A 16,612-nucleotide genomic window follows, 5' to 3' on the forward strand; every position below is an offset into this window, starting at 1 on the left:
TGGATTGAGGGTCAGGGGTGTGGATTGAGGGTGAGGGTGTGGATTGAGGGGTGAGGGTGTGGATTGAGGGTCAGGGCTGTGGATTGAGGAGTGAGGGATGTGGATTGAGGGGTGAGGGGTGTGGATTGATGTTCAGGGGTGTGGATTGAGGGTGAGGGTGTGGATTGAGGTGTGAGGGGTGTGGATTGAGGGTGAGGGGTGTGGATTGAGGGGGCGGGTAAAGAAGGGCCTCAGCAGCAGATCTCAAGGGGCTGAGACTGGACTCTGCAGATCTTCTTGTCAGCTTCATTCATCCACAAAACACGAAATAAACATGGACCAAACCTCCCTTTACTGAAAATTCTACTCTCCTTGACTATGGAAGTGCCTTCCCAGTGTGTTCTTGTGGTTGGAGTGTTTAACATTCACTGCTGTATTATCCTTGTACTTGTGTTTGGGACTCATGTGTAACATGCACACACCACTTTCCCTTGTAACACACTGGTTGCTCCTCTTACATTTTGTTTGCTTTCGATGCTTGCACAAGTGCCACCATTGCCGACATAACGTTTTTTCTTGTGCCTCTGTGTCTAGCATATATTGCAGTATTTTACCTCTAATTGTACTTTGTTTTCTCTTGTAACCTGCACACGTCACTTTTTCCTCATGGCTAGGGTGACCAGACGTCCCCGTTTTCCCAGGACGGTCCCCATTTTTGGAGAAGTGTCCCCGTGTCCCGACACTTTAATCCAAGTGACTCGAATGTCCCCGTTTTCAAACAGTGTCCAGGTTAAACACAGAAATGTCCCTGTTTTTCATTGTTCCGGTTGAGCACGCGCGCACATGCTCTCTTTGCACTGGAGTTTGCTAGCCTGTGATGTTTTCTTGATTTTTGCCAAATATATGCTATAGTCCTTAAAAGTGTAAATCTAATAAAAAGTACTAATGCTGTTGTGTAAAGGAGAGGGGTGCCAATAAAAGACCTCTGATTTGTTGTCTGTAATGCTTCATCTCGGTCTGCAGAGTGAGCTATCAGTGTAGTCCCTTTTCTATGTCTATGACAGCTGTCAAATAGGCCTACTTTTATGTCGATGGTTACTGCAAACCGTAGTCCTACTTCTAGGTCTATGACCTGTCCCCGTTTTTAGGTCTCGCCTTTTCCATTCCGAAGGAATGGGAAATGGAGAGAATTCAAGTGCTCAAAATACTCGTGAAACCAAGGGCTTTTTGGTGCGGTTTTCTTTGAGTTCACGTGACCAAACAAGCACGCGCATCAGCCTCCCTCCCTCCTTCCCAATTGCATTTTGTTCACAGCCGCCACCACATCAAAGGGCTTCTCCCAGCGTGTGCTGTGCGGCTTCTCCTCCCCTAATTACTCATGGCTGGCCGGTGGCCGGCCGTACTTTCAGTTGCCCGGCCGCTCTTGTTCCTAATGTCTCCCCCTTCATCGACTTCAGTCTAATTGGAAACATATGTGTCTTCATCCTCTTGGCATTCCACGTTTTCCCTTCTTCATTCCACGGCTCCCACTTTGTCCCTCCTTTTCCCCCTTCCTGCCTTCGTTCTGTACTTGTGCATCATTGTTTTCCTCATCATTCATCTTCCACTTTCTCCATTGCCTTTCATTAATTTCCTCGTCATGTCTCCATATATTCTCACCTCGTTACCTATCTGGCATCGCATTTTTCCGAAGTCGCCACACATCTTCCATTTCCTTCCTCATTTCTTTCCCTTGTTCCTGGCGCACTTCTCTAATTTTTCACTTCTTTCCTTTCTCACTTCTTTCCAACTTCCTTCGTCCACCCCTCCACTTCTGCCTGCACATCCTTCTTTCTTCTGCCAAATGCTGTGTAATACCCCAGCGTCTGCAGTCTCCTCCGGGTGCCTAACTATCATACAGGACTGATTTTCATCCGTGCATTAATAGAACACCTTTGTAGAAAGTAAATTCCTACTTAGATCGACGGGACATTTGTGCATGCATTAGATGTGCATACAGCGCTAGGAGACACGGAAAGGGCCGCGCCACCGCTAGTTTGAGAGTAAAACAGCGCGGAAATAACAAAGCTGTGTTTTATTGCTGTGGAGTCGAAGTAACAAGGCTTGAGTGGCACTCAGCCAGGAGAGAAAGCTCTGAACACATTTGGTCACCATATTTAATCTTTACACGGCATTCGTCACGTGTGTCGGTGTAATATATAAACCAGTATAACATGGACCCTTTCTTTTCACTTTACTCATGCGCATTTTATCGGACTGTTGATGGCGTATCGACCCTGAGAGCAATACGGGCCTAATGCGAACTCTGACTGCCTGGATGAATCTAACCAGGCCCGCACCACAGCCGTGACACATAGAGGAGTTGCTGCCCTAGCAGAGAAACGATGTCTGGAGAGCCTCCCTGGAGCCCCAGGAAACAGTGGACTCTTTGGCGTCCTGGTCTGTTCCCAGGGATCGGCTGCTGCCACTTCCATGTTGCCCCCCCCTGCTTCTCGGCTACCTCCCCAGGGTGGAATGCGTGGTGCGATGCAGGCATTTTCCCTCTATCGGCTGGCCTCCTCGAGCAGATTATCTGCTTGCTTGCCCATATACCGCCGCTTCGGGGTGTCTCTGCGCGCTGTGCTTAGTGCTACAGCCCGTCTCTGCTCGCTACGCTCCCGGTGGAGAGTGCGGTGTGAGCTTGCCTCTGTCTCACACTTGGGACGGCTCTACCCCCGGCAGAAGCACCAAGTCTAGGAGTGACCTCTCGCTCTACTCCTCACCTCCTGGCGGCGGTGCCAGCTCCCTGCAGCTCCAGCTCAGAAACCTGTCTTTATGAAGTATAGTGTGATGTCATCACAGAATCTCTACTGGTCGTTTTTGTTGCTGGCTACCATACAGTCTTTCTGGTCCCTTCTGAATATTCATCAGAAATAACAGACCTTTCCAATAGATGCTTGATCTAGAAAAATTGTGCAACTCACACTATACTTCATAAAAACAGGTTTCTGAGCCCTGAAGAAGTCTCAGTTTTGAGACGAAACGCGTTGGCTAAAAAAAGAAAAAGAAATAAACCTGCTGTGAATTGGAATATTTCTCTACTTTGTGAAAACTACAATAAAGAATTGAAAATATACCGTGATCAAGTTCGGACCTGTTCATTTGAAGTGGATTATAATTTCCGATTGAAGGACATTAACCATTATGAGTGATACTTCCTGATGGGTGCTGATTCCACAATTTGTGTTTTGTATTTGGACTTTGTCCTTAAAGGAACAGATAGGGTTGTGTTCCTTGGTTTTGCAAGCACCATCATAATATCTACAAGTCACAACTCATAACAGGTGCAGGTTTTTTGCCTCAGCCCTTTGTTTCTCTAAGTTTTCGTATATGTACATAAGCGGCGTTCATTTGTGTTCGCAGTACCCCTTGTTGTAAGCAGAACGGATATCGCTAAACACTGTGACTGTGTTATCCCGCCAGCATAGACCCATGCGCACACGTACACGACAGCCATTTTAGGCACTATGGCCTCTATGCCTGTTTGTTAAAACCCCCGGCACCCCTCCCCGCGCGCACTGCTCATGCATCGGCCACAAGACCCTCTCCCCTTTGCGTGACCCTGCTCTAAAAGTAGCCCTCCTGCTTGACCCACACCCCCCATTTCCTCCCAAGAACACCCTTCCCCTCAGCTGACAAACCCCCCCCGGCCGCACTTGGCCTCTCGACCCGGTCCCAAGTCCTAAGACCAAGCCTCGTGGATGTACAGCTCCCTTTTCCCTGCCCAGCATAACAAAACCGTAACACACCAGCCGAAGTGCCCAATCTTATCGCCTGCCCGACCTTTTGACTTGATCATCCCCTCCTACCCTCGTGTCCGGCAGGAATGTCCGGCTGAGAGATCACAATCTCTTGTTACATTCAGGAGGGGAGGATGACACCTGAGCGACTGGTGTGGGAATAGGCCTGAAGCTGGGATTCCAAGCATGCCTTTTCCTACTTCTAAGTGTCTCTATTGTAATAAGGAATGTTTTTGCATCGTAGACATTTGTATAAAAGACGGAGCCTCAGAGAGGTGTAGTGTGTTGGGTGGTGGGGGGTGTGGTGGGTGGTGGGTGGTGGCGTGGTGTGGGTAGGAAAGAGAAAGCACCTCCTGAAGACACTATACGGGTGTCTGAAATGACAGGCTCTCCTCATGAGGAATAAAACTCTATTCTTGTTTTCCTGTTTCCAGCACCCGTCTCTTTATTTTGTAATTGTTCAAGATGGGAACTAAGAGGAGTCCTGCGCCAGCAGCCTGGGCATCAGGTGCGTTATGGGCTGACTTTTCCTCACTCTCTCCCCCCCCGGTTCAATCATGGATGGATCAGATGAATCTACTAAACAATAAACCCATCATTGTCGACAGCGCAAAATCCCTTGGAGTTATTCTAGACAAAAAACTCAGTCTAACTCCCCACATCAATTCTATTGCAAAATCTGCTCGTTACCAATTGCGCCTTCTTTGGGGAATCAGACGCTTCTTCCCGGAACAGGACCTTATAACCTTGGTGCAATCACTGGTCCTCTCCAGACTAGACTACTGCAATTCTCTTCTCACTGGCCTCCCCAAATCCCACCTGTCCCCACTTAAGTCTGTTTTCCATTCAGCAGCTCGCTTCATTTATGGGGCCAAAAGAAGCGATCACATCACACCGATGTTATCCACCCTTCGCTGGCTTCCCTTCGAGGCTAGAGCTATCTACAAGACTGCTTGTATCACCCACAAAGCCTTGCACTCCTCCTCTCCTCGCTACCTGGCGAATAAACTGAAACTCTCTGGAGGCTCTAGACCCTCACGCAATGCGGAGAATCTTCTACTTGAACCTCCCACTTTCAAGAAGGAGAGAACAATGGCCCAATCCTTTTCAGGCAACGCAGTGAGAATCTGGAACTCCCTTCCGCCTCAGCTCCGGACCACTGCCTCCTCCAAGGCTTTCAAAAGGGACCTCAAAGTTATCCTCCTCCAGAGACACCTCCAAAAGTAATTCACGTCCTCTTGTTATTTGGAGGAAGACTTCCCACTACTGATATTTTCCACGACCATGGAAGTGCCTTCCCAGGGTATTCCTGGGGTTGGAGTGTCTGCCTCTTTGGAGTATTTTCCATGTACTTGTGTTTGGTGCCCTTTTGTAACATGCACACACCACTTTGCCCTTGTAACACACGGTTTGCTACCTCTCACATGTTTAGGTCGAGGGACCGTTAAGCTGCGAAGCAGCTTCCGGTCAGGAGATCTTATGTTATTTAGTAGGGCTCAGAACCCGCCTCCCTGCGCTGTCTCTCCACCATTGGCTGGCTTCCTAAATGGAGGCCAGCCATTGGAGGAGAGAGCCGTCCCTCCAAAGAAGCTCCGTCTTTTTTGGATTTGGGGGCGTGATTTTTTGCGTTCTTTAGACAGTGACGTTGTCTGTCACTCAGAACCACAAAACCACGCCCCCATTCCGAAAAATTTCAAAAGCTTGTGGGCGCCATTTTAAGTCTCCTTAAGATGAGGTAGGCTGCTGTCCTCGTTTCCCGCTCCCCTCCCGCTGTCCGTCTCTGTTTCCGCCCTCCTCCCGCTGATTAGGTCGGCCGTTGGATTCTTTCCCCGCCGTGTCTTTTTCCCGCCCCCCTCCCGCTGTCCGTGTTTGTTCCCGCCCTCCTCCTGCTGATTAGGTCGGCCGTTGTATTCTCAGAGGCCTGGCCCCCGACGGGGGAGCAGCACCGGCGTCCTCCAGAGTGTTAATTTTGTTGGCCCGTGCAGCTCTCGTGGCATTCTTGGGAGCCATCTGTAAACTGCAGCTCCGTGCGGGTTCTGTGCTCACCTGAGCTCACAATTGCAACCACAGCCCTAGACCGGACCAGCCGATCGCCGACCCGCCAGCCAGCCGCGGGATGAGGTGCCGGGCAAGCTGGAGGTAAGCCCGCAATAACCTCTGCATCCACTTTTACCGTAAACCTTTCTTTCTTTCCGTAAACCTTTCTTTCTTTTTTTACGGGGGTGTGTTTTGATATGTTTTCCCGGATCTCTCTCGTACTCCGGTCTCCAGTGACACACGTGTGCCTTTAATCCAGGGGCAGTTGGCCCGGTTGAGATTATGACTCCGGTCCTGCAGGTTTAGTGTTTGTGGTCTCACTGCGGGAAGAGTGTTTGCGGTGTCACTGCGGGAAGAATGTTTGTCATCTCACTGTGTTAAGAGTGTTTGTGGTGTAAACAAGCGAATGCGCTGGGGGAAGCACAGTGTTGAAAACCTGCAGCCAGTGACTCAGCACTAGCAAGGGTGCCCTAGACCCCAAAACAAGCAAGAACCCCACCCAAGATGTAAAAAGACTGCAATAATGGGGGTGCAGCAGAGTCCTCACAATCCTGCCGCCAGTGTCTCAGCTTTTACTGCACTATTTAGTCGGTTGTGGTGGCTGAGTGGACTAATGCGTCTACTGCACGGGCTTGTGTTCGACCTCATTGTCACAGGTTGAAATCCCAGCGGATCCGCCCAGCCTTTCATCCTTCTACGGTCGATAAAATTAGTACTATTGAGTTGGGTAACAATACACATGAAGGTTATTCGGTGCCAAGATACCCTTGGGTGAACATGCGCTTTTACAAATACACGTCCTGTTATTTATATCTAGCGCCTCTCATGGAGCAGTTCATTGAGAATGCTAGAGTAAACCCTAAGCGGGAGTTAAAGATCAGGGTATGGGGCAGCCGTGAGGTGGGTTTCCTGTAGCGCCGCATCTTGTAACAGGCTGGGGCAGTGTTCAGCCACCTCCTTTCACCTGAAGTGATCCCCTGGCAGCCCTCTGTTCCTGAACCGCCTGCCTCTCCCCTGCCTGTGGAATGTGGGCATCATGCCAACATGGTGCATCTGAGACAGCGCCGAACGAGGCCGATGTGCAGCGCTGGCGGGGCAAACAATGGCACGCTTGTTGCATGGAGCAGAGCTTAGGAAGCCGCTGCAAGTTTTGTTTTGGGTTTGACCATACATACAGGAGGCGGGATTCCACTCGTTTTCTGCACTGCTGTTAAGAACCAATCATGCTTTCCTGTAGAGGGGGCGTGATTTGGTACTGGCACTACAGAAACCTGCGTTTCTTAAGTGGGCACTGTGCCCAGGAGCAGAGAGCAATTTTTTGGGATATGCACCCATACAGGGCACGCCCGACGAAGTGAACGAAGACAGGGTACGTTTCAGTGCCCCATTACATCTTTCTGGTGTGACAGCGATTTATGGCAAAGCCACCCATGCCACCTGCAGCTTAATGCCAGTCTCATCATTTATTGGATTATTCGTGTGATTTGTGTGTAGTATTATAATCCTAGTACTGAGTACACGCATTTTGAATCGGGGGGCGCCTTCTTCCAGGGGAGACAGAAGTCCTAGAGCTGGACCTTCAAAGGCTCTGTCTGCCTTGCTGGGATTAAAATGTGTGACCTGCCGACCACTGTCTGTGCCAGCAGCAAGCTTTCAACTCCCTCAGCCAACCTGCAAGTCGCAGCTTCGAATTCGGTCATGAAAATCTCAGCCATCAGCGTTATTGGGTAGCAGCATACACTTGTGTACTGGTACCTTTTGTTGTTAAGGTGCTTAGAAGTGAACTCGGGTATTACACGCTACATGAAAATCTGCAGGCTCATAATATGAGAACGAGGTTAGGTATTACTTGCCCATCTGTATGGAGGAGAGAATGGTTAGTTAATTAGAGGGATAGGTGCAGGGGTTACAGATTAGGTGATAATTCTGCAGTGACAGCTCGGCACTGCCTACAGAGTATTTGTAGGCGATGCAGAGAACTTTTATGTTATCGCTTCCGAGAGGATCTTTTTTTGGAGCTGTAAATCGGACAGGTGTGTTTTGGTCAGATAGGAGGCAGGCGAAGATCAGAGGTGTAGAGATCCAATCTGCTAACATTTATCAATAGGAAGAATGTACTTGTGATACGGCACCGTCTTGTAACACTATCACTTTTTAAATTTGTTAACCAATGGTAAACAAGTGAAGTGTTTTTGAAGTATCAGTTTGGGGCCTGTTGGAGGTTTTCGGTATTAGAGCAGTATTGTTTTGGCCCATAGCGACCAAGCCCCTTGTCAATAGCAATGCTAGAGCTTTTGCCACCCAGGGCGGTCCCTGAGTTTGCTGCCCATTGACGGCCGGTGCAGGTAAGAGTAAAGGGGTAGAGGGAGGGGCTAGAGGGGGAGTCGCCTGACGACGACAAGAGAAAATAAAGACAACCACTTACCTTGCACTCGCCCGAAATTGCTCACCGCCGTCGCCAGCTATGCCCCGGCCTTTTCAAAAGCGAGGGAGGCGTGAACCACCAGGCACTACGTTTGTGAGTTCAAAGTCAGCAAAACAGCCCAGTTTAACCAGCTGCGGGGTTCACTGAAGGGTGAACAGGGTTATAGTAGAGTTCCCCACCGTTGGTAATACTCCTCCAACCCCGTCGGGCCCGCACCTATCCGTTGGGAACAACCATGTGGAGGCCCCTCTGTTTGGGTTGATAGTTTGAACTGGTACTGTGTAGACATTGAATTGCTTATCGACCACCACTGCTACACTACTCTGGTGTGCTTTAAACAGAGAGAACTACGCATTAGAAGTTACACAGAGGAAAAATATGTGCAGTGGTTACCACTAATCAAGTACAATGACCACACTTCAGTAGGCCTGAGGAATTGCATTACTAAAATGTGTATTTGTGATGTAGATTGTGAGTGAAAATTACTAGGTCTACAGGGCAATGTAAGATCAAACAAGCATTGGCATAGCCAATAGGTCTCGTTTTTGGGACCTTCTAAGTATGTCGTTATGCTGCACAAGATCCTTGGTGCAACCACATCAACTGTTGTGTGGCTAAACATTTATAAGGTCCCAAGAGGTGTGGCGCCAGGGCGACTGACGCTGGAATCTGGGGACCACGGTTCGATCCCCGGCTCCGGCGGCAGGTTAGCCCAGCACCATGTGACTCTGGGCAATAGCTCGCCTAATCTTCCCGACGGCCCCCCAGCGCCTAGAGACCCTTACGGGTGATTGTGCGCTTTACAAATGTGGACTTTACTGTAAAGGAGAGACCTATTGGCTATGCCAATGCTTGGTGTGTTTGTGGTTGTGTGTGTGTGTGGTTGTTGGGTGTGTAGTTGTGGGTGTGGTTGGGTGTGGTTGTGTGGTTGGGTGTGTGTGTGGTTGTGTATTTGTGGGTGTGGTTGTAGTTGTGTATGTGGTTGTGGTTGTGTGTGTGACAGTAATACTAAAAGCATCTGGGGCTCTGTGTGTGGGGGGGGGCTGTGTGTGGGGGGGGCTGTGTGTGGGGGGGGGCTCTGTGTGGGGGGGGGCTCTGTGTGTGTGTGGGGGGGCTCTCTGTGCGTTTGTGGCTTTCTGTGTCCGCGAATACTCTCTACTACCGTCTAATGCTCACCTATTGCCATTGTCAATGACATTACCATTTATTTATGTTTATAAAAAAAAAGAAAAAAAATGTCATGAGCAATGCCAATAGCTCTACCTTTAATAATGCCGAGACCATTGCATTGTAAATGCTTGTTTTATCTTTGTTACTTGCACAAGTGCCTCCTTTGCCTACGTAACGCTTGTTCGTGTGCCTGAGTGTCTAGCACCTTTTGCAGTATTACACCTTAAATGATACTTTGTTTTCTCTTGTAACTGCACACTTGTCACTTTTTCCTCCTGTGCACTTTTTACTACCTCGTGTATTCTGTTTGATCACAAATGTCTCTATTACCTTATGTAACGTAACGTATGCTTTTGTAATGTGTCTCATTATGTATCAGTTCTGTTCCTATTGTGAAGCGCTCTGACACCTTCGGGTAAAGTCCGCGCTATATAAAAACGCATAAATAAATAAATAAATAAACAGACAAGAAACAACAAAAAATACCATCAAAGCGGGAGCCCCGCTGTACACGTTCCTCTCACCATGAATAACAGAATCCGCGGCGCGGCGCGGACTGCGGCCCCGAACCGGCGGCGGCGGCCGGGCTCAGGGGCTCTCTCCAGGACCCTGAGGGGATGTCTGCGCATGCGCACGAGCCTCGCGGTCTGCGCATGCAAACTCGCCACTGGGTCTGCGCATGCGCACACATTTCTGGGTCAGCGCTCTAGTTGTTGGGTGGTACACGTCTGCGGTCTAATTGGCCGACCTAGGCGTGCACACAAGAGACGACATTGGATGGCTGGGGAGCGGGTTTGCCCGGAGTCTGCGGGGATTGGACCAGCAGGTTCAGGCTCCTCAGTGATACGGCGGCGTGCTGAGGGTTCAGAGAGTGGTGCGTCAGAGGGCGGTGCGTCCGGTCAGGGGGCGGAGCGTGAGGTCAGGGGACGGAGCGTGAGTTCAGAGGGCGGAGCGTGAGGTCAGAGGGCGGAGCGTGAGTTCAGAGGGCGCGGCTCCACGCACATGGCCGCCATTTGACACCTCGGGGCGGGTCTCCGCACATGGCCGGGCCCAGGGGCCGGGGGCGGGGCCGCGCGGGCATGGCGCCGGTTGGCCGGGCCGGGGGCGGCTGAGGTCACGGGGAGGGGCGAGCGCGCGGCTCCGGCGGGGCCCAGCATGGCTCCCCGGCTCGGCGCCAGGCAGGCCGCGCTGCTGCTTCTGTGCGCGGGGAGAGGCCCGGGGGCGAGAGGATACAGCACCGCGGCGGAGGCGCGCGCCCTCAGCATGGAGTACCAGGTGAGGGGGGCCCTGAGGGGGGGGGGCAGCGGGGGCCCTGAGGGGGGGGGGCAGCGGGGGCCCTGAGGGGGGGGGGCACCGGGGGCCTGAGGGGGGGGGGGCACCGGGGGCCTGAGGGGGGGGGGGCACCGGGGGCCTGAGGGGGGGGGGGCACCGGGGGCCTGAGGGGGGGGGGCACCGGGGGCATGAGGGGGGGGGGCACCGGGGGGCTGAGGGGGGCCCTCAGCATGGAGTACCAGGTGAGGGGGGCACGACTGGGGCGCCTAGGGGATATAGGAGACTGGCACGGGGGGGGGGTGGAGAGTGACTGGCACTGGGTGAAGAGTGACTGGCACTGGGGGGGGTGAAGAGTGACTGGCACTGGGGGGGTGGAGAGAGACTGGCACTGGGGGGGTGGAGAGTGACTGGCACTGGGAGGGGAGAGTGACTGGCACTGGGGGGGTGGAGAGTGACTGGCACTGGGGGGGTGGAGAGTGACTGGCACTGGGGGGGTGGAGAGTGACTGGCACTGGGGGGGGTGAAGAGTGACTGGCACTGGGGGGGTGGAGAGAGACTGGCACTGGGGGGGTGGAGAGTGACTGGCACTGGGAGGGGAGAGTGACTGGCACTGGGAGGGGAGAGTGACTGGCACTGGGGGGGTGGAGAGAGACTGGCACTGGGGGGGTGGAGAGAGACTGGCACTGGGGGGGTGGAGAGTGACTGGCACTGGGAGGGGAGAGTGACTGGCACTGGGGGGGTGGAGAGTGACTGGCACTGGGGGGGTGGAGAGTGACTGGCACTGGGGGGGTGGAGAGTGACTGGCACTGGGGGGGGGGAGAGTGACTGGCACTGGGGGGTGAAGAGTGACTGGCACTGGGGGGGTGGAGAGTGACTGGCACTGGGGGGGGTGAAGAGTGACTGGCACTGGGGGGGGGTGAAGAGTGACTGGCACTGGGGGGGTGGAGAGAGACTGGCACTGGGGGGGTGGAGAGTGACTGGCACTGGGGGGGGTGAAGAGTGACTGGCACTGGGGGGGGGTGAAGAGTGACTGGCACTGGGGGGGTGGAGAGAGACTGGCACTGGGGGGGTGGAAAGTAACTGGCACTGGGGGGTGAAGAGTGACTGGCACTGGGGGGGTGGAGAGTGACTGGCACTGGGGGGGGTGAAGAGTGACTGGCACTGGGGGGGGGTGAAGAGTGACTGGCACTGGGGGGGTGGAGAGTGACTGGCACTGGGGGGGTGGAGAGTGACTGGCACTGGGAGGGGAGAGTGACTGGCACTGGGGGGGTGGAGAGTGACTGGCACTGGGGGGGTGGAGAGTGACTGGCACTGGGGGGGTGGAGAGTGACTGGCACTGGGGGGGGAGAGTGACTGGCACTGGGGGGGGGTGGAGAGTGACTGGCACTGGGGGGGTGGAAAGTAACTGGCACTGGGGGGTGAAGAGTGACTGGCACTGGGGGGGTGGAGAGTGACTGGCACTGGGGGGGGTGAAGAGTGACTGGCACTGGGGGGGTGGAGAGTGACTGGCACTGGGGGGGTGGAGAGTGACTGGCACTGGGGGGGTGGAGAGTGACTGGCACTGGGGGGGTGGAGAGTGACTGGCACTGGGGGGAGTGACTGGTACTGGGGGGTTGGAGAGTGACTGGCACTGGGGAGGATGGAGAGTGACTGGCACTGGGGGTGGAGAGTGACTGGCACTGGGGGGGGGTGGAGAGTGACTGGCACTGGGGGGGGGGAGAGTGACTGGCACTGGGGGGGTGGAGAGTGACTGGCACTGGGGGGGTGGAGAGTGACTGGCACTGGGGGGGTGGAGAGTGACTGGCACTGGGGGGGGGGGGAGAGTGACTGGCACTGGGAGGGGAGAGTGACTGGCACTGGGGGGGTGGAGAGTGACTGGCACTGGGGGGGTGGAGAGTGACTGGCACTGGGGGGGGGGGAGAGTGACTGGCACTGGGGGGGGGGGAGAGTGACTGGCACTGGGGGGGTGGAGAGTGACTGGCACTGGGGGGGTGAAGAGTGACTGGCACTGGGGGGGTGGAGAGTGACTGGCACTGGGGGGGGTGGAGAGTGACTGGCACTGGGGGGGTGAAGAGTGACTGGCACTGGGGGGGTGGAAAGTAACTGGCACTGGGGGGGGTGAAGAGTGACTGGCACTGGGGGGGTGGAGAGTGACTGGCACTGGGAGGGGAGAGTGACTGGCACTGGGGGGGTGGAGAGAGACTGGCACTGGGGGGGTGGAGAGTGACTGGCACTGGGGGGGTGGAGAGTGACTGGCACTGGGGGGGTGGAGAGTGACTGGCACTGGGGGGGTGGAGAGTGACTGGCACTGGGAGGGGTGAGTGACTGGCACTGGGGGGGGTGGAAAGTGACTGGCACTGGGGGGGGAGAGTGACTGGCACTGGGGGGGGGAGAGTGACTGGCACTGGGGGGGTGGAGAGTGACTGGCACTGGGGGGGGTGGAGAGTGACTGGCACTGGGGGGGGTGGAGAGTGACTGGCACTGGGGGGGTGGAGAGTGACTGGCACTGGGGGGGGTGGAGAGTGACTGGCACTGGGGGGGTGGAAAGTAACTGGCACTGGGGGTGAAGAGTGACTGGCACTGGGGGGGTGGAGAGTGACTGGCACTGGGGGGGTTGAAGAGTGACTGGCACTGGGGGGGTGGAGAGTGACTGGCACTGGGGGGGTGGAGAGTGACTGGCACTGGGGGGGTGGAGAGTGACTGGCACTGGGGGGGTGGAGAGTGACTGGCACTGGGGGGGTGGAGAGTGACTGGCACTGGGGGGGTGGAGAGTGACTGGCACTGGGAGGGGTGAGTGACTGGCACTGGGGGGGTGGAAAGTGACTGGCACTGGGGGGGGTGGAGAGTGACTGGCACTGGGGGGGTGGAGAGTGACTGGCACTGGGGGGGGTGGAGAGTGACTGGCACTGGGGGGGTGGAGAGTGACTGGCACTGGGAGGGGAGAGTGACTGGCACTTGGGGGGGTGGAGAGTGACTGGCACTTGGGGGGGTGGAGAGTGACTGGCACTTGGGGGGTGGAGAGTGACTGGCACTGGGGGGGTGGAGAGTGACTGGCACTGGGGGGGGTGGAGAGTGACTGGCACTGGGGGGGTGGAGAGTGACTGGCACTGGGAGGGGAGAGTGACTGGCACTGGGGGGGGTGGAGAGTGACTGGCACTGGGGGGAGTGACTGGTACTGGGGGGTTGGAGAGTGACTGGCACTGGGGAGGATGGAGAGTGACTGGCACTGGGGGTGGAGAGTGACTGGCACTGGGGGTGGAGAGTGACTGGCACTGGGGGTGGGAGTGACTGGCACTGGGGGGGGTGGAGAGTGACTGGCACTGGGGGGGAGTGACTGGTACTGGGGGGTTGGAGAGTGACTGGCACTGGGGAGGATGGAGAGTGACTGGCACTGGGGAGGATGGAGAGTGACTGGCACTGGGGAGGATGGAGAGTGACTGGCACTGGGGGTGGGAGTGACTGGCACTGGGGGGAGAGAGAGTGACTGGTACTGGGGGGGGGTGGAGAGCATGGATTACAGAGCATTTTATCCCTTCAAACGTGCTCAGGAACCACCTTTTGATAGAGGTGCTTGTTCAGGGAGCCTGTGGTGTGGGCTGTCGATAGTGTATTTGTTTTTACCCTCTGAGGCAGATCGTTTATTGACCTCTAGGTTACAGGTTTTTGTTTGCTCATCTCTGGGCACTGTTGGCAAGAGACGCTGGACCGTTGTGTTGTGGGCGCTGCTGTTACTCCGGGGATACCCCATGGTACCGGCCGCTGTTGGTATGCTAAGCTCGCCTGCTCATCCGGCTCGGTGCTGAGGCTGCCTGAGATGGCTTCACGAGGGAGCCTTCATGCTCTGGGCTAATTACCTGTAAGGGTATCCGGGTGTGTCACAGGATGGTTAGGCAACTGTCTCCTGGGACACAACGTTTTCATGTTTATTTTGCCCTTGTGACAAGTACGCTCCACCTCCAGCAGCACAAACACTTTGGTTGCCAGTTTACAGCCCACAGTAAGGGTCAGGGAAGGGCATTGCTGTTTTGTATGGTTTGTTTCATTAATGCACAGCCTGTATTATTAGGGTGAGCGCTCTAAGGAAGTGTAGGCTGAGACGGTATTACCGACAGTTGTTTCAGTGTAAAAACGTGTGCACGTTTACAAGGTTTAACGATAAGTGGCCACATACATTACTCCCACAATGCCCTCTGATTGGATGCAAATATTTGCAGAAGCTTGAAAGCAAGATTGATGATCCTTCACTTTCAAAATAAAATATTCACAAAACATGCAACTGGGGGGAAAAATGTTTTTCTAAACTACTGTGAAATAATAGTTACAATTTCTTTAAAGCATCATTTAGTAAACTGTGGTAATTAATGCCAGTTTTTCCAAAAATATTCATAATTGAAAATCAGTACAACCAGATTCATCAAAATAATGAAATTATGAAACCATGTGAATACCTCAATTTAGAACTCTGGAGCAATAATAAACCTGTATGTAAACTTTATACAGTTTACCACCTCTGAGTAACAACCCTCCTTTTATTGAACAAATGATTGAGACTGTCTCCTCTATTTCAGACCAACACGCCCATCGAATCTTCCATAGGGATTTCCGCATTCATTGCAGTGGCTTAAATGACCCCATTCTTAACACCTTCAAGGCCTTCCTTACGGACCTCAACCTCGCTCCATGTTGCAATGGCCCAGCACACACTAGAGACTCCACCCATGATCTAATCATCGCCATGGATGACTTAATACAACCTGAAACCATAACCCCACGTGACTGGCCTTTCTAACTGCTCACTCTCCTTCCTTATCCTGGAAAAGGTGTTCTCTAGAAAGAGGCAACTACTTAAACGCAGACAGTGGTCCAGAAACCTTATAACATTTAAATTTGCTGACCTAACTGCTATTAGAAAACATCCTACCGCAAGCATGATAAATGCGAATTAACTTAACAATCGTTACTTTGAATCCATGGCAGACACACTGGACACGACTGCCCCAAAGCAGCTTAAGAGAAAACTAAGTAGACAGTCTAAACCATGGTTCAATGGCAATCTAAATGAACAACAGCATAATCTGAGGCTTGCTGAGAGATCGGGTAGAATCTCTGCAACTGGCTCTAAACGCAAACATCTGAGGGCAGTAAAACTGTAACAATCACGTAGGCAAAACCAGAATATTTCAGGTTGCAATTAGATGATGCCAAAAATAGGCCTAAAACCTTTTTGAGATCATCAAGCCTGTCAATCTAAACAACTCTGTAGCCAAGGCGACACGACCAAAGGGTGATGAGTTCTCCCCCCACTTCATCGATGAAACATGCAAGAATTTAACTAGAACTGCTACTTGCATCTCTGGTTTTGATAAGCACGGACTTTCCCAGTCCTCTCCCGGGGCAGCACCTGGTCATCTCTCCTTGTACTGGATATTCTACAAAGAATAAGGCTACATGGCCCTCTATCAAACTCTCATGAATTCTACATATTCACAATAATTACCTATTGAAAACCCTAAAACCACTACATGATCCTCTCACCTAAGCTTGTCAAAGAGCTCCGTTCTTCACTATTCCCTTTATAGATGAAGATTGAAGCATCTTTCTCTGGCCACGGTCCCTGGTAGCCTAAAGATATCTCCGGTCACCCCAATTAAAAAACAAAAAACAATGCTGACCAGACTGACCCCAGCAGCTTAAGCCATGTCTCCAGCATCCAGACTCTGACACATAGTTGACAGTGCTCTGGGATTGCTTGATTAGAATTAACCCAGTTGACTTCTACTTCTTGATCTCTCATTGGCCTCTCATACTGTCAGAAATGACCGCTTGATTGGCCTGCTCGTGTATAGGATGGGGATATCTGGTCCAGTTTTAAAATAGTTCTCCTCCTTCCTTCAAAACAGAACTGAGTCTAAATCATCCCATTCTTACCGACACTGCACCGGTAACAATA

General features: G+C 53.1%; 2 protein-coding genes across 7 annotated transcripts in view; one reads left to right on the top strand and one right to left on the bottom strand.

The window, feature by feature from the left end:
- Positions 1-16,612, bottom strand: part of LOC144761164 (peroxisome biogenesis factor 2-like) — a 29,467-nt gene that overhangs the window by 12,127 nt on the left and 728 nt on the right. The window contains exon 1 of one of the 4 annotated variants that reach the window (XM_078646661.1): positions 9,915-10,030. The exons of 1 other annotated variant lie outside the window; for it this stretch is intronic. The gene's annotated coding sequence lies outside the window, so the exon portion shown is untranslated. Of the gene's footprint in view, positions 1-9,720; positions 9,819-9,876; positions 10,031-16,612 lie in introns of those variants that run through there. 2 more of the 4 variants (XM_078646662.1, XM_078646663.1) reach the window with 2 other exon arrangements.
- FPGS (folylpolyglutamate synthase) overlaps positions 10,423-16,612 on the top strand; it is a 295,989-nt gene continuing 289,799 nt past the window's right edge. The window contains exon 1 of one of the 3 annotated variants that reach the window (XM_078646660.1): positions 10,423-10,665. In XM_078646660.1, coding sequence (XP_078502786.1) covers positions 10,546-10,665 — 120 coding nt within the window. In that variant the 5' untranslated portion in view covers positions 10,423-10,545. Of the gene's footprint in view, positions 10,666-10,887; positions 10,905-16,612 lie in introns of those variants that run through there. The other 2 variants (XM_078646658.1, XM_078646659.1) reach the window with 2 other exon arrangements.

The sequence above is a fragment of the Lissotriton helveticus genome, chromosome 5_2, assembly GCF_964261635.1.
Source record: "Lissotriton helveticus chromosome 5_2, aLisHel1.1, whole genome shotgun sequence".
NCBI lineage: Eukaryota > Metazoa > Chordata > Amphibia > Caudata > Salamandridae > Lissotriton > Lissotriton helveticus.